The sequence below is a fragment of the Chenopodium quinoa genome, unplaced genomic scaffold (genome assembly GCF_001683475.1).
Source record: "Chenopodium quinoa cultivar QQ74 unplaced genomic scaffold, ASM168347v1, whole genome shotgun sequence".
NCBI classification, from domain to species: domain Eukaryota; kingdom Viridiplantae; phylum Streptophyta; class Magnoliopsida; order Caryophyllales; family Amaranthaceae; genus Chenopodium; species Chenopodium quinoa.
In genome coordinates, this window is record NW_018743697.1 from 1,869,657 (window position 1) to 1,892,256 (window position 22,600).

General features: G+C 33.7%; 2 protein-coding genes and 1 pseudogene across 2 annotated transcripts; 2 read left to right on the top strand and 1 right to left on the bottom strand.

Annotated features, from left to right (window-relative positions):
• Positions 1 to 8,012: 8,012 nt before the first annotated feature.
• LOC110684464 lies at positions 8,013 to 9,030 on the bottom strand. Its single transcript, XM_021860920.1, has 2 exons — positions 8,319 to 9,030; positions 8,013 to 8,131 (listed from the first exon to the last, which is right to left on the bottom strand). The coding sequence occupies exons 1-2, from the start codon at positions 9,028 to 9,030 to the stop codon at positions 8,013 to 8,015; spliced, it is 831 nt and encodes a 276-aa protein (XP_021716612.1).
• Positions 9,031 to 11,387: 2,357 nt separating this feature from the next.
• Positions 11,388 to 14,998, top strand: LOC110684138 (annotated as a pseudogene).
• An 876-nt stretch (positions 14,999 to 15,874) lies between these two features.
• On the top strand, positions 15,875 to 19,994 carry LOC110684139 (nudix hydrolase 9-like). Its single transcript, XM_021860546.1, has 9 exons — positions 15,875 to 16,154; positions 16,313 to 16,387; positions 16,559 to 16,615; positions 16,788 to 16,876; positions 17,507 to 17,565; positions 18,090 to 18,238; positions 18,681 to 18,812; positions 19,187 to 19,345; positions 19,554 to 19,994. Exons 1-9 carry the CDS (start codon positions 15,987 to 15,989, stop codon positions 19,638 to 19,640), a joined length of 975 nt encoding a protein of 324 aa, XP_021716238.1. The 5' UTR covers positions 15,875 to 15,986; the 3' UTR covers positions 19,641 to 19,994.
• Positions 19,995 to 22,600: the final 2,606 nt, after the last annotated feature.

Genomic DNA, 22,600 nt, shown 5'->3' on the forward strand with positions numbered 1-22,600 from the left:
TCTCTTATTTATTGAATATAATAATGCTTCATAAATTCTGAAGCCTTTATAGTTTTTTTTTTATATATATATATATAATCTTTCATGATGTATACTTTGTACTAGTAACTTTTTAGCTAGAGAATGAATGGAACATATAGTGTATTCCGTAATTCTTTTATTATATGGTACTTTATATAATTACATGGAAATTTGTCATTGTACATTTATATTTATTACATTATTAGTTATTTATTACTGAATGCCAATACAATAAATTGTGTTGCTTAATAAAGGCATACACCTTTTAAGTACTACACAAAATGTCCTACGCTATATGGAAACGGATCATTTACTGTGGTTTAAATCACAGTACAACAGGCTGTACACCATTGTCATCTTTACAAAAAGTTGAAAATTTTCATGTACAATTATCTCAATTAACACATTACACATTGCACCAAAAATTTTTTTTAAAAAAAAAAAAAAAAAAAAAAAAAAAAAAACTTAACACGCACACATATTAGATATATATAACATATGTCAAAATGTTACAATCACATGTAAATGCACGTACAAATTATAAACTCAAACAAGTGAAATCGATAATAAAGAGAGAATAAGAGACATCAACTTTGACCTCAATAACTTTATTTCATTCTAAAATCGATAAAACCGAGTTTAATTCTTCCCATGTATCTTTGCATACGGGTATAATGTAGTTATCATACAAAAATTACTTCATTAAAATATTGTCTGAGTTCACAATAAATTATTTAGCAGAAGCCATTCAGGAGTACGTACAAATTATTAATTACAGTATCCTGTATAGTCTTCTATATGCATTGATCGATTGATTGAGTTCAAATTAGGTGGATGGTAAATTTTATAATTTTGACTGCTTCTAGCTATAACTGACACGAAGAAAACTATGTTATTGGGCTAGCTAGAGAGAGGCTTAAAAAATAAATAACTAGATACAATAACACGATGATCAAGTCATGTACATAGGTAATTAATTACTTCGTGCTTGTTAAAGTCACCCCATGTTAGTTTCATCAGTTCCATGTCGTGTCCCGGTCCTTTGAATAAGTCGATCACTTCATGTACATACGAAGTATTAAATTAACTTGATAATACAATTCATTGGAAAAGTTTCGATTTGATTCAGCGTGTTTGAATTACTATCCATATTAAAATGGCTTATATCTTTATTATCGTCAAACAGTCTAGCTAGAAGCCTAGAACCAACTATATGGGTAGTATATTGCTATAGTCTCCTATCATCTCTAGTCAAAATAGTGTACTATTTGCATGCATGTAGCTCAATAAATGTCCATTTCCAAACTCTTGTCGATTAGATGGTAGGTTTCCAAATTTCCAAAAAGAAAAAAAAAAGGATAAATAAATATTCATGAGTATTATTGTGCCATAGATCTTATAGATTGGGAGCTTAATGTGATTTAACTTCTAAGTAATAACTAATAAGTGTGAAATACAGATAGAGTAGCAATGTACTCGTAGGACATAAACAACTAGTCTGTATATATGGATCTATTAGAAGGCATAAACGTCTACTTAATGGTTGAAATTTCAAACTTCTAGGTTTTACTTCAATCTACTCTCTATTTTAAATTAAGACTAATAATGGTACCAGTGGCGTAATCAGAAAATTTTCAAAGGGGTGGAATAATAGATAAAGTAAATATATTATACCTCGACAAACCATAAATACATATGTAATTTGGTAAAAAAAACGATTTAACATTAACTATTAAACTAGTTTAAGTCCATTGTCTTCATTGCTTAACTTTTACTACCATCTCATTCAAAAGAGTAAATAATTTTAATTAATAGCAGCAAATTTATTGGTGATAGTATTATTAGTTTGGTATAGGTCGCTTTATAATACAACTGTTAGAATGTGCTATGGTCTATCCATGGTAATGCAAAGCAGCAAAAATAATTATACCTATAAGGATAAATTGAAATGGTTGGCTGCCCTTGCTAGCTGGTGATTAAGCTAGGTCAGAATGTTTATTCAATTAGATCCAACAATCTTTAGGAATTCTTATAAATTAAATTCTTGGTTCAATTAATGCAGTAATTGTTAATTTTAGCAAAAGTTGGGCTTATTATTCTTGTGTTATCTGACCATGAGATTAAAAATTCGGATTTGACTTTTTAGACAATGACATAAATTATTAAACATAATCGTTTAATCCTTGATAATTTAGACATAATTGTTTAATCCTAAATAATAAGCTATTAATATAGTGCATAAGAATACATGATTTAAATGCGATTTGACATAGATAACATGAGGTAGGTAAAGAATTACTTACCTCTATGGACGTTGCGGTAACTATTACTCCCTCCGTCCCAAAAAGAACGACCCATTTGGGTTGATTACGCGGGTATTAAGGAAGTTAAGTAAAAAGAAGTAAAAGTATATTGGAAAGATAAATTTACATGGGGTTTGTAAAAAAATAGAGAGAGAAAGTAATAAAATAACATGGAAAATCAAATTTTTATATGGAGAAGCTAATTTTGCGCAAATATTGTAGCAAATTGGTGAGTGTTTTAATGCAAATGGGTCATTCTTTTTGGGATAAAGTTTTGACGAAATGGATCGTTCATTTTAGGACGGAGGGAGTAGAATTTCATGGACATCTCACCCCACTTTGCAACAAAGCAGAGTGGGTACACGTCACTATATCAGAAATTATGGGCTTGTGCTAGGCTTTTTCCAATGAATAGCCTCCCATCAACATGAGGCACAAAGAATCACTACCAACTGTACCCAAAATATTAACGTCTTCTTTGCCTTTCTCTTTTTGTTGAAAAAAAAATAGATAAAAGAAAAGAAAGTCAACAAGATTATACTTTCTCCGTTTTTTTTACTTTACCCGCTTTGACTTTTACACTATTCACCAACTGCGTCTTTTGTGAATAATATGTAAGGAAAGATATATTCATATGATATCTTTTTTAATTCGTCTCAATAAGTACTATCGTAATATACAACTTTTATATTATTTACTTATGAAGAATTAAAGTTATTGATTGTTAAAGTTTTGCATTGACAAGCGTGATAAAAGAAACAGGTCAAGTAAAAAAGAATTAAGGAAGTAATATTGTTCATCTTTAAATTAAAAAAAAAAAATTAAAAAAACTTTACTAAAATACGAGTAGGATTAAACTTATGGTGCGTTTTTGTTCTTTACCTAAGTTTCATTAACCTAAATTTTATCTAAGGATGCATACTATATTACTATTCATGAATTTCACTTATGTGAACTCATTTTAGTTGTAAATTGAACTTGGATAACTTTTATTGATTCTAACTATATTTTTTGAGTTTATTTGGTGAACTTACATATCCGAATCTATGTGAATTTTTTTTTTCTTTGAATAAGTGAAAATATTAACATGAAATGGGCTAAACTAATATTAACTTATCTAATTTCTATACGTAGTATAAACTTATAAAAAACTTATTTAACGGTAAATTAAACTTTGACGTAATGATATCTCTTATTAATGTACCATCAATTCACCTGATTTTACTTATTTAAACTTAGATAATTTCATGTTAGATTGTTATTTTAGTCTTTTTTTTATTGGGAAAAAAAAAGTTATGGCTAATTTATTGAACTGAACTAAATTGACATGAGCTGGACTAAATTGTTTATGAGAGATGAAAATTAGAAATTGAACTGAACTGAATTGAATTTAAAGGGTCGGCTCATAGCATGAGCACAATGAGCGATCGCTCAGGGCCCCACTTTGAGGGCCCCATGTCGTTTTTTTTTAATAAAAAAAATTTAATCTAGTACTTAAATATATATATAATAAAAACAAAGCAAAAACAGAAAAAATATGCTTCATGTTAAAGTTTTACCGATAGAAAGTTTTATAAAGGAGTAAGAGAAGATGGAGAAATTGATTATGTATATTGCTCCGGTAACATGGCTTATATAGCCAAGAGTTTTACATATAATGCCACACAAGTTCACAAGTCTTTGGACTTGTGTGAACATTGTGAAATCAAATCAAATAATTATAGGCATTCATATTTATCTTCTAACACTCCCCCTTGAATGCCCATACTTATTATACAGAAAGGTATTTGTTGCCTCATTAAAAACCTTGCTAGGTAAAACCCTTATGGGGTAAATATCATAGCTAGGGAAAAAGAGTACAACGATATAGTATTATATGCTTTGGTATACTGCCTCGTTAAAAACCTTGTCAGGAAAAACCCGGTGGGATAAAAACCTGATCGAAGGGAAAAAGAGTGCAGTACATATAATACTCCCCCTGATCTCAGCATAGTTCACGAAGATGTCGCATTCCGATTTTGTGAACTAACTGTTCAAATTTCTTCGAAGGAAGTGATTTGGTGAAAAGGTCGGCAAGATTTTCACAAGACTGAATTTGCTGGATATTTATTTCCTCGTCCTTTTGCAGATCATGTGTGAAGAACAGTTTTGGGGCAATATGTTTCGTTTTATCTCCCTTAATATATCCTTCAGTTACTTGAGCGATACATGTTGTATTGTCTTCAAAGATGATGGTTGGGTCTTCTGTTATTGCGTTCATTCCACACTCTTTTTGGATATTACTGATCATCGACCTCAGCCACACACATTCCCGTCCTGCTTCATATAGGGCTATCAACTCTGCATGATTTGATGATGTCGCGGTCAATGTCTGCTTTGTTGATTTCCATGATATTGCAGTGTCGCCATAAGTGAATACATATCCATTTTGTGACTTGGCATTTTGAGGATCTGATAAGTATCCAGCGTCTGCATACCCAATGAGAGCAGCATCTTGTTTTGGTTGGTAATATAAACCAAGGTCTTGTGTCCCTCGTAGGTACCGGAGTAAGTGTCGAACTCCCTTCCAATGCCTATATGTTGGTGCATTGTTGTGCCTGGCTAACAAATTCACAGAGAAAGCTATGTCGGGTCTAGTATTGTTAGCTAAGTACATTAAGGCTCCAATTGCACTTAAGTATGGTACTTCTGGACCCAGAATCTCTTCATTTTCTTCTCTGGGTCTGAATGGATCATTTTTCATATTCAAAGAACGAACAACCATTGGGAAGTTGGTTGGGGTTGCTTTGTCCATGAAGAAACGTTTCAAAACTCTTTCTGTATAGTTTGATTGATGGACAAAAATGCCATGACTCAAGTGCTCAATTTGTAGTCCAAGGCAAAATTTAGTTTTCCCAAGGTCTTTCATCTCAAATTCTTTCATCAAGTATTTTGCAGTTTTCTCGAGTTCATTTGGGGTTCCGATGATATTTAAATCATCAACATAAACTGCAATGATAGCGAATCCTGATTGTGATCGCTTTATGAAAACACAGGGACTAACTTGGTTGTTTTTGAATCCTTCTCTCATAAGATATTCACTCAGACGGTTGTACCACATCCTTCCAGATTGTTTCAATCCATAAAGTGACCTTTTTAGTTTTATGGAAAGCAGTTGTCTAGGCTTGTGGTTTTCTGGTAGTTTTAGTCCTTCGGGTACTTTCATGTAAATGTCCGTATCGAGTGACCCATACAAATACGCAGTCACTACATCCATTAATCGCATTTGCAGTCCTTTTGTGAGTGTCAAACTTACCAGAAATCTTAATGTAGTTGCATCAACCACTGGAGAATATGTTTCTTCATAATCAATCCCTGGAATTTGAGAAAATCCTTAGGCTACAAGTCTTGCCTTGTATCTAACTATTTCATTTTTCTCGTTACGTTTTCTTACAAATACCCATTTGTATCCAACGGGTTTTACACCTGCTGGTGTAAGGGTTATTTTCCCAAAAACTTCTCGTTTTTCAAGTGACTTTAACTCAACCAGCATTGCCTCCTTCCACTTTGGCCAATCACTCCTACGTCGACATTCTTCTACAGTTCTTGGTTCAACATCATTTTCATCAGACATGATGTCGATTGCGATGGAATTTGCAAATGTTTCATTAACGATAACATCTTTCCTATTCCACTGAGTCTTTGTAGAGACGTAATTCATTGAAATTTCATTGTTATCGATGTTTTGAACATCTTGTTCATTCCCCGTAGGGTTGTCTTCTTGTTCGTCCCCTTTTGGATTATCATCATTTTCTTTACTTTCATCCACATTTGGTTTTTCTTGACCTTCTGACGGGGGAACATCATTAGTCTCATTTTCTATTCCATCCAATCTTTTCAATTTTCTTGGCTTAGAATCTTTTGAACCAAGTGGTCTTCCACGCTTTCTGCGTGCCTGAGATTCATTTTCTATGGCCTTATTACCAGTTGGGATTTCAATACGTGCAGGGGCATTTTCTGCTGGTATATGTGATTTTGTCACCTTCTTTGTGTCTACAAATGCATCAGGCAATTGATTTGCAACACTTTGTAAATGAACAATTTTCTTAACTTCTTGTTCACACATATTTGTTCGTGGGTCTAACATCAACAGTTGTGTTGCATTCCAAATGAGTTCAATTTATTTCTTATGTGGGTCCACTTTCTCTCCCCCTAAGGCTGGGAATACTGTTTCATTAAAGTGACAGTCCGCAAATCTAGCAGTAAATAAGTCACCAGTCAATGGTTCAAGGTATTTAATTATAGAGGGGGATTCAAACCCGACATAAATTCCCAGCCTTCTTTGTGGACCCATTTTTGTTCGTTGGGGTAGAGCAATGGGAACATATACAGCACAACCAAAGATTTTTAGATGTGAGATACTTGGTTCTCGACCACAAACAAGTTGTAGTGGTGAGAATTTATGATAAGCTGTAGGTCTCAATCTAATTAGCGCTGCTGCATGTATTATAGCATGTCCCCAAGCAGATGATGGCAATCTTGACCTCATTAATAATGGTCTTGCAATCAATTGTAATCTCTTAATTAGTGATTCAGCTAGACCATTTTGTGTATGAACATGAGCTACTGGGTGTTCAACATCAATTCCAATTGACATACAATAATCATTAAATGTTTGGGATGTAAATTCCCCAGCATTGTCAAGTCTTATTTTCTTTATTGTATGATCTGGGAATTGTGCTCTTAATTTGATGATTTGGGCAAGTAATTTTGCTAAGGAAACATTTCTACTTGAAAGTAGACTAACATGTGACCATCGTGTAGAGGCATCAATTAAAACCATGAAATATCAAAATGGTCCACATGCTGGATTAATTGGCCCACATATGTCTCCCTGAATTCTTTCCAAGAATTTTGGAGATTCAGTAGCAATTTTGTTCATAGATGGCCTTATTATTAATTTGCCAAGTGAACATGCAGAGCATGTTAATTCATCTGATCGGGGAATTTTGACATTTCTTATTGAATGTCCAACTGAATGTGCTATTATTCTTTGCATCATCCCAGTTGCTGGGTGTCCCAAACGATCATGCCATAAAATAATCAAATGTTTGTCATCTAACTTCTGGTTAGATACCATATTGATTTCCACGGGTCGTATGTTTATACGATATAACCCCGAAGAGTATGCTGGCAATTTCTCATATATATGTTTCTTGCCATGTTTTTCTGCCGTGAGGCATATATACTCTTTTTGATCTGTCGTCAGTGTTTCTAGATGATAGCCATTTTGGCGTACATCTTTAAAGCTTATGAGATTTCTTCGAGATTTACTCGAATATAAAGCATTATTGATTATTAATTTTGTTCCATTTGGAAGCATTATACAAGCATTTCCAGATCTTTCAATTAATTTAGCTGACCCGGAAATGGTGTTTACATTTGCTTGAAACAACTTTAGTTGTGAAAAATATTTTCTATCTTTTAAGATAGTATGTGTTGTTCCACTGTCCAAAAGACATTGATATTCGGAACTAACTTCAGGTAGATCCATATCTTCATAAAATAAATTTGAGATTAGTTTAGAATAATATCATACAAACTTTTATTGATGATAGAGATTTAAAGTACATGACTAGAAATTTAAAATACAGGGAACTAAGAAAATACATTAAAACATAGCATATGTTACATTAGTAGATGAGAAACCTAAGTATTGTTGTTTTCTCCAAGAATGAAATCATTTCCAATTTCAGCATTATCCATGAAATAATCAGACACATCAAGGCTGGGACAAGGAGCATTTTCGTCATTAACATAATTTGCTTCTGCATTTTTCTCTTTGGCCTTTTACAGAAGCCTGGTAAAGGTCTACCAAATGTTTGGCCGTTCGACAAGTACGTCCCCAATGTCCTGTCATGCCACATCTGTAACATGTGTCTTTTCCTTTCGAAGGAGTTTGTATGTGGCTTCCAGAAGACTATCCCTTCTGTTTTTCAAAATTTTTGAAATTACTGTTTCTTTGAAAATTATTTCTACCACGACCACGGCCGCGTCCGCGATAATTTCCACGGCCTCTTCCACGGCCATTGTAATTTCCACGTCCACCTCTTCTTGTAGCATTTGACTCGGGTGGATAGGAATTTGTTGCATTTGCCTCATGATGAGTGGCCAAAGACCCAGTTGGTCTCAGGTTATGATTTTTCAACAAAAGTTCACTATTTTGTTCCGCAACAAGCAATACACTCATTAATTCATTGAACATTTTAAAACCTCTTTCACGATACTGTTCTTGCAACAGTATGTTACTTGCATGAAAGGTAGTGAGTGTTTTTTCAATCATCTGTTCATCCGAAACTGGATGATCATAGTATCTCAATATAGACACTATCTCATGTATGGTTGAATTATAATCAATTACAGATTTGAAATTCTGGAACCGTACATTTGTCCAATCAAATAATGCCTTAGGAAGGAGCACCCTTTTGTGGTGTCCAAATCTTTCATTAAGGCAATCCCATAATTCTTTGGGATCTTCAACCATCATGTACTCAGTTTTAAGGCCTTCATGTAAATGATGCCTTAACAACACTAAGGCTTTTGCCTTATCTTGTTCAGTAACAGGTTTTGCAACAGTCATTGCAGAAGTGGTAGTATCAGTTGTTTGACCAGAGGGACTTTTATTTTCTTTAACAGTGTGCTCCAAACCTTGAGCTTTCAAATTCATCATTGCATCCACTTTTCATTCCAGAAATTTCTTTCCAGATAAATCTAAGATGCTGAACTGTCTTTTCATAAGGTCTCCCATTTTAGCTACAACAAATTTCGTGATAATTAGTTTATAATAACAAATTATATGTACAACTCACATGTTTAGTTCTTCCATATTTATAATTAAGTTAATAAGACACGTGATAATTAAATTTAATAATAATAAACCATAAATAATATAGTCTTTTCTCCCCCTTGGTTTATTATTGTGAGTAATTATATGATTAGACAAAAATTAATCATGTTAGTTGCAAAAAAAACAGCAAAACGACAACAATGACAGTAGTAACAATAATTATAATGATAACGGTAATATTATACAATGATGATTAATAACAACAAACAACATAATAAAACAAAAACAAGCTTTTAATATGCTAAAACGACAAAATAAGTGAGTTTTACTTATACATAATGACAAAAATTAATATTGCTACTAATAGAACTACAAGTGCCGTAATTAGAAGGAAATATTGTTTTATCTTCCTTAAATCTTCTTCAAAAGTGAAGTTGTGGGTGTTTTGGGTGTTTTGGTTGCCGTCGTCGGGGAACATATCGGAGAAGAAGGGGGTGAATTTTATTTTTTTTAGGTGATTTTTGGATAAAAAGTGGGAAGAGATAAAGGATTTGTGGTGAAATTGGGGGAAAAATCCGTCTTTTTATAGAGGTAGGTTTATCCGTTACTGTTCTGTACAACTGTAAAAATATCATATAATAGTCTAACGTACTGGCATAAAATTATGGTCCATATATATATATTTATAATTGTAAAAGGTTATCACACTGGGAATGCAAGCCATAGTGGTCCGAGAGCCCTAATATCTATAAAAGATCATGGGTTCGAAAACGGAAAGAAACACAAAAAGTATGTAAAAGTAAGAAAAATAATAAGTATAAAAGGCTGCATCTTTTTGTTAATCTAGTTAATAATAATATGCATGCAAAGCTACTACTTAGCAATTATAATAACTAAGATAAAAATTTACGTAAAATGAGTATGTAATATCAACATGGATCAAACAAAGAAACATCAACATGAATAAACAAAAGATGATAGTAGTAAATTCACAAGTAAGAGAACTTTCACCGTTGTTTTTTTTTTTGAGGTATATATAGTAAATGTTTGAGTTTCTGTTACAGAGGATCCCAAATATGGGCAACTATAGAGCATACTCCTCGAAACATTTAGAAGTAGATAGTATTATTTGTTATAAATTTTTAGAAGTAGGTATAAATATACCTGACTGAAAACTGGTACTGATAACGTGTTAAAGTTTTACCGATAGAAAGTTTTATAAAGGAGTAAGAGAAGATGGAGAAATTGTTTATGTATATTGCTCCGGTAACATGGCTTATATAGCCAAGAGTTTTACATATAATACCACACAAGTTCACAAGTCTTTGGACTTGTGTGAACATTGTGAAATCAAATCAAATAATTATAGGCATTCATATTTATCTTCTAACACTTCAATATATTTTAGGCGTGTTCCAATTCAATCTTTCTTAAAAAATGAAAATAAAATACTAATTTAGGTGTCCTTCAAGGGTTTTTTTCCCTCTAAGCCTCTCACCTCCCAATTTTTATAACTATGTCTCTTAAAGTTTTTTGATGAAATTATATATATATATATATATATATATATATATATATATATATATATATGAAGCATAAGAGAAAAGATGAGTCCAATTGTGAAAAGCTTTAAAAAAAATTGAGCAAAAAGAGTGAGTTAAGCCAATTTCAAATGACTTAGAATTTGTAATATACATGCGAGTGTACTGTACACCCAACTAACCTAAGGTTAATTTTTTTTCTTTATTTTATGATAAAATGAAAAACGATCATCAAAATGAGAACAAATACTCATGGGTGTAAGACTGTACGGAACACCCGGGTGTATATAACAACCTCTCTAAATGACTATCATGTATTTGCAAGTAATTTTGATAAACTTTTTATTAGAAAATTCACGAAATAATTGATTGATGTATTTTTATATAATACGACTTCATTGTTTAGGCCTTAGGGGCCCCTATTTAGTTTTCGCTCCGGGCCACAAAAATGTCCGAGACGGCACTGGAATTTAACTTAACTTAAACTGAAAATAACATGTTATAAGGCTATTAGCTGATGCTATCTATGTGCAATTGTGCATACTTAGATGGCTGAACAGTTTGAGGATGCCTTCATTTTTGGGCATTAGTGGGCTGCATTAGGGCCAAACACAAAATAAAAGTCCAATGTAAATAAAAATCTAAAGCCCAATTTTGCCACTTGATTATAGAACCGGGTACCGACTTTCATCAGCAATAAGTTGTAAAACCTTTATGAATAAAACGGCTGTTAAACACTAAAAGTCTAAAACCCCAAACTTCTCCATTTCTAACTACGATCCATCTTAAACCCTAATTTCTGCTCTTTGTCGTCGTTTTCTAGCAGCTATCTTCAATTTTCAGGTACCTTTTTTTTTTAAATTTTTTTGTTAATTTTCATTAATTAATTTGCAATAATCAAATGAATTGTGATTATTATTTTTTATATATAATTTTTGGTTCATTTGGGTAATTTTCTCCGAATATTGATATAATTTGTTGTTTATTGCCGTTGAATTATGCTGACTCTTGTGGAAGTTGTTTGATTAGCTGATAAATTTCATTTGTGTATGATGAATTCTGCTTATTGGTTAGTCATTTATTGGAGAATTGCAATTTCATTGGTTGTTGATAATTTATGCTTTTGATTATGAATTGCAATTGCAGTAGTAGACCCTTTCGTCGTTTTTTTTTTTTTTTTTTTTTTTTTTCTGTATATTTGATCTTCCCTAACCTTAATATTAGCGTAATATAGTCTACTAAGACGAATTGCTTCTAATGAACTATTTATTAGCTTGATGAACTATCGCGAGTTGCTTATTAATGAACAGAACTGGATGGAATGTAATATATTGCAGTTGTATCGTAAAATTTATCTAATTATTTTTTGCGCGGTGGCAAATTCGATTTTTAGGACTTAAACTAAATCCTTTTATTTTTTGTGTATGCGATGATGTTCGTGGCACTTTATTTACTTGTTTTAGATTAATGGTAAGATTTGATGTCAATTATTTAGTGTTTCGTTGAATAAGTTATCAATTTATCTTTTTTGATGTATGGTATGCATTGTAATTTGCCCGTATCTGTGTTACCTTTTTTAGGATTGACATTTTTCCGTGCCTGTTTGGTACATGTACCTATTTCTGTATGAAAGCTCGCACATCTTAGGTGTGTATATAAGCCTCACTTTCTTCTTGAAGATGATGATGTTGGTTTAGATTATGTTTTCTCAGTGACTTTGTTTCTTTAACTATGGACTGTTTGCCTGTTTCTATGTTTCTGTGTTAATAGTTTTGTTTCTATGGGTTTTATGTTTTTGACTTTATGAAATACGGAGTATATCACATGTTTCATTGGTCATATAAAATACTAGTCTTGTAAAAATTAACACACTGTTGTGTATTGTTAGTTGTAAATATTACTGCTTGTCACCTTTTCATTGTTTTTCTTTAGCAATGCTCTATTATGATCGAAGTCTTAAACCTTTCTTTTATAAAGGTTAGGTTTGGATTTATTTGAGAATTGATTTCCTGGTAGATTTCTCCCGGTTAATTTCACTTTCGCTGAAGTCCTATTAAGTATTAAGAACTAATGTGAGACCTGCTTGATCATCCTAGATTAGTTTAGGTTAAGGAAGAATTGTTTTTGCATAATTTATTGAATTATTGATGCTTATGTGCACTTATTTACATTATTGACTTTTTTTCCTGGTTTTTCTGTAGCAATGACTCAGGAAAATGGCATGTTTATTGTACAACAAACAATTGGCAGTGTTCTGTGCTGCAAATGTGGTATCCCTATGCAACCCAATGCTGCCAACATGTGTGTGAGGTGTTTGCGTTCTGAAATTGACATCACTGAAGGTTTGCTGAAGCAAGTGACAATCTTATTTTGCCCTGAATGTGAGACTTATTTGCAGCCTCCGAAGACTCGGATCAGGGCTCAACTAGAATCAAGGGAACTCCTAACATTTTGTCTAAAGAGGTTGAATTTGGATAAAGCCAAAGTCACATTGGTGCATGCTGAGTTTGTGTGGACTGAACCGCATTCTAAGAGGATCAAGGTTAAACTGAGAATTCAAAAGGAAGTACTTCACGGGGCAGTTCTAGAGCAGGCTTATATTGTTGAGTATGTTGTGCACCATAATATGTGTGATTATTGTAATAGGCTCCAGGCGAATCCAGATCAGTGGGTGGCATCAGTTCAACTCAGACAACATGTACCTCACAGAAGGACTTTCTTCTACCTGGAACAACTTATTCTTAAGCATGATGCTGTGGCCCAGGCTATCAGAATCAAGCAGATGAATAATGGAATCGATTTCTTCTTCTCCAACAGAAGTCATGCTGTGAAATTTTTGGAATTTGTTGGTAAAGTTGCTCCCATCAAGAGTCGCAGTGATAAAGAGCTTGTGTCTCAGGATTCAAAGAGCAACACTTACAATTATAAGCATACTTTCTCAGTTGAGATTTCCCCCATCTGTCGTGAGGACCTTGTATGTCTTCCTCCTAAAGTTGCAGTAAGTGTGGGGAATCTGGGTCCCATTGTGATTTGTACAAAACTGACCAACAGTTTAATGTTATTGGATCCAAACACCTTGAGGTATTGCTTCCTGGATGCTGATCAGTATTGGAGGGCACCTTTCAAATGCCTGCTCTCTAGTAGGCGGCTGGTGGAATACATTGTGCTGGATATCGACAATGTTTCACCTGAAGTTGTTGTTTCTGGCTCAAGGTATGCTTTGGCAGATGCCCAAGTGGCGCGTGTATCAGACTTTGGAAGGAATGATACAATATTTCACATCAGGACGCACTTAGGTCATCTTCTAAACCCTGGGGATCATGCCCTTGGTTATGATCTCTATGGGGCTAATCCTAATGACTCTGAATTGGACAAATACAAAGGACTTGTTCTTCCTGAAGTGATATTGGTTAAGAAGAGCTATGAAGAGAAGCGTCAAAGAAAGCGTGGGAAGCCCCGTGCTTGGAAGCTCAAGAACCTTAATATGGACGTTGATGATGCTGGCAATGCTAAAGTTGACCATGATAAGGCTGCTAATGAATATGAAGAGTTCTTAAGAGACTTGGAAGAGAACCCTGATTTGAGGTTTAATGTATCACTGTACCGCAATAAGGAATACCAACCATCGGAAACAGCTTCTATGACAGACGGTGATGAGTTGCCCTCTGTGCCCCTAGATGAGCTGCTCGCTGATCTTGATATAAGTGACGATGAAGATGAAGCAGGAGGTAGTAACATGAGGGAGTGATGAGCTCTTTTAGAACTCTGTAAAGTTTCTATTTTGAATGCAATTCTGCTTTTGAAAGGTCCTTTTTCTCTCCACTTTTGTTTACCTTCATAGTTTTGTCTTCTTGGAGTAAGCCTCCTTTCCGCATACAATAGCCTCCTTTCATCTTTTCTTTTGCACTTGGCTTTTAGCTGTATACCAGGAAAAAGGTTTTTGTTTACTTGCGCTGTATCCTGCTCTTTTGCTCCCTGAACTTGTGACTTTGTATTACAGTAATGTTAGATGTCCCTTAGCTCTTGAATCATGACCTGAAAAAGAACGGTAATGTTACTCTATTGTGGTCAATTCATGGAAAATTTTGTGACTAATTATTTAGTGTTTTTAGAGTATGTATTCGCAACTAATGCGGAACGTTCTTTTTTCTTCATGTTTTTGTAAGATTGTGGCCATCTGAATTTCTCTTCAGAAGAGGTGATATCTATATCTGTTTGAGATGATCTAGAGCATATGTTTTTCATTGTATGGAGTACACTACAGTATTCTATTCAGTAATACTAGAGAGTTGGATTCTTTTTTTTTCTTCCCGAGTGTTGATTATTTTCAGCTCCTTTATCGTTGCACAGTGATTTTGATAGTGCCATACTTGTTTTTTAAGAGGGAAAGCTCAATGGTTAATTATCAAACATGAAGCTACAACTTTCTTTATAATGAGTTAATGACGGCATATGCCGAGCCATACTATGGAGGAACTTTCTAAAGGACGAAGTTGGTCCATTGAGTGAGCCGCTTCATTGTCTCCCTGTAGATGTGAGCGTACCAACATACCAGCCCTCTGAGGGCCTCTCAGATTTTCTTGGTAATCTCCGAGCAATCACTTCTCCAAGATGATAGAGGAAGCATTACATTGCAATTTGCAAGGCCATTTGCAAGCCAAAACTATAGATTTTGCCCCGCTAAAGTTATCAAATGGCTTTGCGACTGCTCAAGCTTCTCGAATAAGTTTGGAGCATCAAAGCACCTGGACTACATTCCACTTTGATCGCATTTGCATAACATTGAGCTGCTAACTTCAGCCCAAGCACAACCAACAGCTTTCGTCTCCACAATACTTACCTTCCACGCTTGTTCAAGTTGCTGGTAGGCAGCATAAACTGATAAACCACAGCTCCATGGTGATCGCGATTTACTACTCCCGTTCCAACTTCCTTCTCTCTAAAACATTTCGAGCAGCGAGCTGAGTGGTAAAGAAACATTCTTTTAACTAGCTCCACCAAAATGTTAATACAAACTATCTTAGATCTTACAGAGTATCAGTATAAGGGCCTGTTCTCATACGTTGAAATTCAATTCAGTTCATTTCAGCTCAATTCAGTTTAGTTCAGCTCCTAATTTCCTTCTCTTATAAAATGTTCATTTCAATTCAGTTCAATTTAGTTCAGTTTAGCTGAGTTAAGTCAATGAGAACAGACCTTAATACACTAAATGTTGTAAGAAGCTATACACCCCCGAAATATTTTTTTTTACTCCGACATTGACACAAGCACGTGCTTATCACGTGGTGGCGTTAAATGAGCCATTTCCCACACTTTTTCCCACCCTTTCCCTCCTCGGATTTTCCCTCTTTCTCTCTCCTCTCCCAATTTACAGCAATGGCGGAAATTGGCAACTATGACGTCACCTCTAGTCTTCCATACAAGCTCATGCTTTCCTGCCCATCTGGTCTCCTTCCTTCTCAGGTATATTCCCCTTTTCTCTCTCCTCTTTACTCAATTTTAAGGAACAAACCCTAATTAATCTCGAATTTTTTCTCAATTACAGATTACTAGCTATGTAGCATTGTGCAATTATTAAACCAATTTAATTGATTTTGTTTTGGTTGGATGAATGTATGAAGGTGTCAGTGATTTTTGACAAATTGTATGATCGTATCCCGCATCCAGATTTCGACCTTGAAAAATCGGTTGATCAGGTTATTAGTACTCATAATTTTTCGCTTGATTTATCGTTATTTTGGATTCGATTTAAGCTCGTACAATTTACGCTGAAAATGGAAGTAAACAATATTAATCACTTTGTATATAATTGTATTTTTATATTGTGTGATCTGAGATATTATTCTGTTTTTGTTGTATTTTGGTAGATATGGGATCAAAGAGCTCAACAAAATACATCATTGTATAATGGAAAGAAGTTCAGAGTATGTTCGCCTTTGGAATGCCATATATTTTCTTTTATAGTAGGAAAAATTATTCGTTCGTAGCTGTGATGTTAGAATTTCCTTTCCTTTTGTCTTCTTGGGTTCTTTTTGGTGCATGAATGGTTGTCAAATGAGTGAATTTTCTAGTAACTTTACGGAACTGATTTTACAGTATGGTGGACATGCCTTTCATAGTGCGGGTGGTGTTGATTGTAAGAGCGATTGTTACTTGAACTTGCACCTTGGTTTGACAGATTACAGGTCAATATCTTTCTTTCTCATGACTTTTACTTAAGAAGTTTGGATATCATGAATGTCAATTATGTGTTGAACTTGTCACTGCATACACTTGCAAATAGGATTAGACATGCTCGTCATTCCATATCTCATCTTTAAATTTGTTTGTCACTCTAGTGGTCCTCATAAAGGATTCTCCCTCTGATGGGGTATAAGATTTCATCATGGTATTCATGAGAGGTTTTTATAAGATTGCAGTGCGAACGATCTTTTACCTACATATTAGTCTACTCTATATATCATTGGACAATAGTTATGTAGTCAATTGTTAAGCAGAACTGAAGTATCATCTAATGGTGGCTCTTAAGTTCTATTCGAGAGTTTACAAGTCTGTTGGCCTTCTCCTACTTCGTATGTGTTACTAGTTCATTATAAATTTTAACTCGAGCAATTTACTGTGTAGTTCTCCTTATATCTGGCTCTTTGAATTTGCATAATTGTTGGCAATGTTGTCTCCAAACCCTGCCCTACTGTTAGTGCCCCCCTCCCTCGATGAGTTTGTTGTGGTGTGGCCATCTGCAGTTTTGTATGTGAAAGTTTTCCTCTGACAGTTTATTGTTTGACTGATGAGAATGGTTGCTTACATTTATTTAGGACTTTCGTGGGAACAAACCTAAATCCATTATGGGAAAAGTTTCTAGTTCAATCAGAAGGTAGCTTATCAATCTTAAATTCCTTAATGCTGCATTTTGTTTCATACGTGAATGCAATTTTACTGCTAAAGATCTATGTAATATTAAATTGGAACAAGACTTGTTAAACACCATATCCTGTGCAGGTATTATGCTTCCATAGATGTTTTCAAATGTCACTGGGAATATCGGACATATTTCTACAATCAATAGCCGACATACTGTATGTTTGATAGAGCTGATGCTTGTTGTTTTAGGTAGTTGAAATAATTGATTAAAAAAGATGCTCTTATGTTTGTCATTTCTACCAGCAATAACAACTCTGTGTGTTTGAAGTGTGCTTACTGCTGGTTATCCTAGTTGAAGCTTGTCCTGGTGATGATTGAGTTGAACTTGTGACTTCCAATTATAATAAATGCCTTCTTCCAATATATCAACCTTTTCTTTATCCTAATTGCTGTATTGATTGATTACTGTAAATGTACTCAGTTTGCTGTATCCTTTTGGGTGAATACTAAATTACTGTTGGCATATGCTTTTTATAGATGAAACTGTACGATGTCAACACACTTCAAATCCACTTGGTAATGGTGGAATTGTAGAGACTTCTGATGGAAAGATTCTTGTGCTGAAACGAAGTAATAATGTGGGGGAATTTCCCGGTCATTTTGTTTTCCCTGGTGGTCATCCAGAGGTAATTGCAGTGATCAGAGATTCTCCAGATTTAAATCTTATGATTACTGCAGCATATGCTTTTATTTTCCATTGAGTTGCTTCTCACTTCCCTCCCCCCAGTCCCCCACCCACATATAAAAAGATACTTTTGCTCACGCGCTTTAACACGAATGCGCACTTGAGCATGTGCAGCTACTGGTTGACTGTTGAATTCCTGCAATTTGTATGAAATGGTTGTTGCCCTCATCTTCTCTGACCAGAATGTAATATGGCTTTTAAGGAGTACTTCATATATATAAAGGTGCTCCGTGGCCTAGTCTTGTTATCTTGTAGAGTTGTTGATGTTTTGGAATTTGGATAATGATCCTGCTACCAATTTGCATTAATCACCAAAGTAGTCATCTTATCATCTTGTAAATATTTATTTATTTTATATATTTTTTCTCATTCATCTTTTACAGCCCGAAGAGGTTGGAATTATATCTCATGACAATTTGGATCCTGAATCCTTGTGTAGAAGAGTTTCTATGGAGATGTTTGATAGTATTGTTCGTGAAGTAGTAGAAGAAACTGGAGTGCCAGCCATATCTTTGGTGAGTTGAAGTTCTTCTCTGCTGTTTCGGTTGTACATTGCTGGAGTCTCTTGTGATTATTTTGGTGTCTTGGGAAGCTTCTCTGCTGTTAACTTGTGAAGCTTATATACATCTGATCCCCACTCACAAACTGCTTGCCTTGAGCATGAACCTCGCAATAAGCCTAAGGCAATGGTTATATACATTTATGAGAGCTTTGTCAGGTATTTGCCCCGTCTTAGCTCTGTTTGCACATTGGTTTAACCTTGCAGACTTTTTTTTTTCCGTGGTCCTGTGCTCTATAACTAAGCATAATACGTGTATGGGTTTCATTTATGGTTAAGAGCTCCTCTTTAGTGCTATTGTTGATGGTAAATCCATCTTTTCTAATGCAGTCCAACCCAGTTTTCATTGGTATATCAAGGAGGGAACTGAATGTGCGACCTACTGCTTTCTTTTTTATGAAATGCTCACTTCAGTCAAAAGAAATTGAGAAGTTATACAGTTCAGCTCAAGATGGCTTCGAGTCCACTCAACTTTGTACAATTTCAAAGGTTATTCATTCATATTTACTTGGATCGTGATCATTGTCCATTTGATTTTAACTCTAGTGGTTATTTTTGTGGCTCTGAACTGTTATTATTTCTGAGTTTTGATTGTTCATAACTTCATATGGACAAACAGCCATAACACCTAACTCAAGCATCTGACTGTCTTGCTCAATGCAAGTATGGAGTACTAAATTTTATAGTGAATTGACAGGATGAATTGGAAAGCGTGGCGTGGAAGATGCCTGGTTGTCATCATGGCGGATTAGCTCTCTACAAGTTGATGGAGGATGCAAACTAAAACCGAGAGTAAATCGTTCCCTATAAAACACCAGTGATACCCTCAAATTCATGTAGTTTTTGTAAAGCTTATGGGAGCTTTATTCTAGGCATTGATTTGAAGACTATATTTTATGTGGTGACGGTATTATCTTCGACCTAACTAATTGTTTGTATTACTAGCATGGTAGTGTTTTAGATTTGATGACGTTTCCAAATAAGTGATTATGTATAGAAGAGCAACCAAATCTCTCATTTCCTAATTGTCAAACGTTGCAGTTGGTTTTCTGTCCTAGACCTTGGAAATGTTGTTGAATTCTACATGGAGCCATCATATTCATATACTAGTAAGAGAGAACAGGATAAGGTTTGTTAACTTTGGTAAACTGCCGATATTTGTTATACTTTGCACTCGTTATTCAGTAAAATAGTCATAGGCTTTTTTTGAAAATAAATTATGTTTCCACCGCATAAGCTAACTACATGAATGATATACTCATACTCCGTAATAAATATGCATTCATTTGTTTTCTAATCTTTATTTTTCTTACCTATAATAAAAAATTTTTAAAAAATGTTTTCATATGCGTAATAGCGTGAGAAGGTCAAGTTATCCCTAATAGACTAGTATGTATATACTACGTATGTATGAATAATACTTCGTATATTAATTATTAAATTGATGTGTTTTCTCCAAAAACTTGCTGAATTGAATATTAGTTTAATCTAAACATTAGGGAAACAAATTTACAACACACTTCGTACCTCACATTAAGATTGAAGAACTGTTTATGCGAAATGATCAAAGAAGTTTTACTTGTGAGCAATCGACTAATTGAGCATGGCAGTACATAGTGACATAACGGGATTCAAAGATTTCAAACACTAATTGACAAAGCATGAAGACTTTTGTAAGCACACCTTAATAGTTCAGCACCCTTGACTTTTTTTCTTTTCTTACATGAGATTAGATATTTTTTGCGGCTCTTCCTTCAATGTCAAATCTCAAATTTGCTTCACATTCAATGTCACGTCTCTCTTGCTTGCAACCATAGTTAGCAAAAATGTCTCCAATTGCTCATTGTTTTTAATCTATAAAATTATACAAAGTACGAAGTAAAAATACCTACATGATTACGAATATGATTCCTATTGTGATATAATAATACGGCTACCCTCTTTGGGTGCCTTGATCTTGTACATATAATCAATAATACGGTATTTAAAAATTGTAACAATACCTTTCACTATCCTCTATTAAAAAAAAAAAAAAAAAAACTCTTATTTTTGTAGCACAACTAGTGAATAAACATGAACTTTTTGTCAAACTACTACTCAATTACTCATAACATTTTAATTGACATATAATCTCTTCACTTTGACAAAATTCAAGCCAATCAAAAACAAGATTTTACGTAATAATTTTTTTTAATAAAAGATATGTAACACAAAGACAAACCTTTTAATAATGATTTTTTTAATAAAAGGTATGCATCACAAACACAAATCTTTTAATTAAATTAGCAATTTTAACTTCATCGCTTTCATAAGGATGGCCCCTAAATTACCTAATTGTTTGATAATTATATTATCAATCATCATTTAAGTTAATTAACTAGATCTATTCAAAAAAAAAAAGTTAATTAACTAGATAAACCCTTACTTGTCCTCACACAAAAAAAGGCTAGGCATCCAAATTACAGTAGTAAGGTCATTTTCTATGGTTCAAAGTCAATAGTCAACAACAACTAAATGATGCAACATTATTGTTTTAAAATACTCCAAAAGCAAAACAATAAAAATGGTCCACTTTATAATTGTGTGTCCTTTTTTTATGTTAATCAATTATGAATTTGTCTATTTTTACCAGAATGAAAATAGACAGCCCACTATTTTATGATAAGGTTTGCCTGTGGCTGTAACGCTGAATCCTTCTTGGGGAGTGCTATGCTGACTCATCTTTTTTTTTTTTTTTTTTTTTTTTTGTGTGTCTGCCCTGTCTGGGAATAATTTGTAATAATGCACGTGTGGTGGAAATACGAAATTGCAATTTTTATTTTGTTGTATCTATTGAAGTTGCTGCATCTTTTTTATATTGTTGTAAATGCATATTTTCATGTGGTTCAATGACAAATAAAAGCAAAACGCGTACAAATTATGTAGGTAGTAGAATCTTGATAGTTCGTGGGGTTTAAATTTGTAACCTTGAAAGTTAAAAAATTGAGTTTCTCACCAACTTCACAGTTGTGCTTAATATTATAATTAAACAGAGAATTAATATACGCATTAGTGGAGTACTAACGTAAAGACAATTATTATGGAGTATACATTAGTTAGTATGTAGATGATTAGATGCCATATCACCGCAATCAAAGGAAGGATCAAGCCATCAAGGATGTTAATTCCTTTAATTAAAAGTGCACGAGCAACCCACTCTCAATAAATCACAAAGATGCAAATTGCATTACATTAATATATACTCCGTAATCATAGTGTATAATTTTATATACTTCTAAATGACTATGTCAAATTATAATACAAGGAACATAATAATTGATGATAAAATTGTCTATCAAAATTCAGAATCAATTATGATGTGGATCAGATTGAGGAAACTATTATAAATTATGATCCATACTCTCAATCATGCTGCATCATTTCACATGACATTATTCACCCATTACAAACAAATTAAATTATTAATCTACTCTGTTTTTTAATAAAAAAATTAACACAAAATGGTTTTATTGATATTTGTAAAAAAAAGAAAAAAAAAAGTAATTTAAAAATTATAAAGCTTAGATAATGGTGAAGGTAGGTAGTCATCAGGTTAGTTTTTATAGTTTGGATTCCTTTTGATAATATCAATATGTATTAGATTAATTAGTTCTCGTACCATTTATTCATATGTATATGCATGTGGTTTCTCATAATTTGTCTGCTGATTTATTTCAATTAATCTACATAAATTCGCCTTAAGTA

Coding starts and splice junctions, on each gene's coding strand:
- LOC110684464 (XM_021860920.1), bottom strand. CDS start 9,030: ATGAATTTGAAAGCTCAAGGTTTGGAGCACACTGTTAAAGAAAATAAA. Junction 8,132..8,318: donor AAATAATTTTCAAAGAAACA/GTAATTTCAAAA, acceptor AGAAAAATGCAG/AAGCAAATTATGTTAATGAC.
- LOC110684139 (XM_021860546.1), top strand. CDS start 15,987: ATGAGCCATTTCCCACACTTTTTCCCACCCTTTCCCTCCTCGGATTTT. Junction 16,388..16,558: donor TTGAAAAATCGGTTGATCAG/GTTATTAGTACT, acceptor GTATTTTGGTAG/ATATGGGATCAAAGAGCTCA. Junction 18,813..19,186: donor GAGTGCCAGCCATATCTTTG/GTGAGTTGAAGT, acceptor TTTCTAATGCAG/TCCAACCCAGTTTTCATTGG.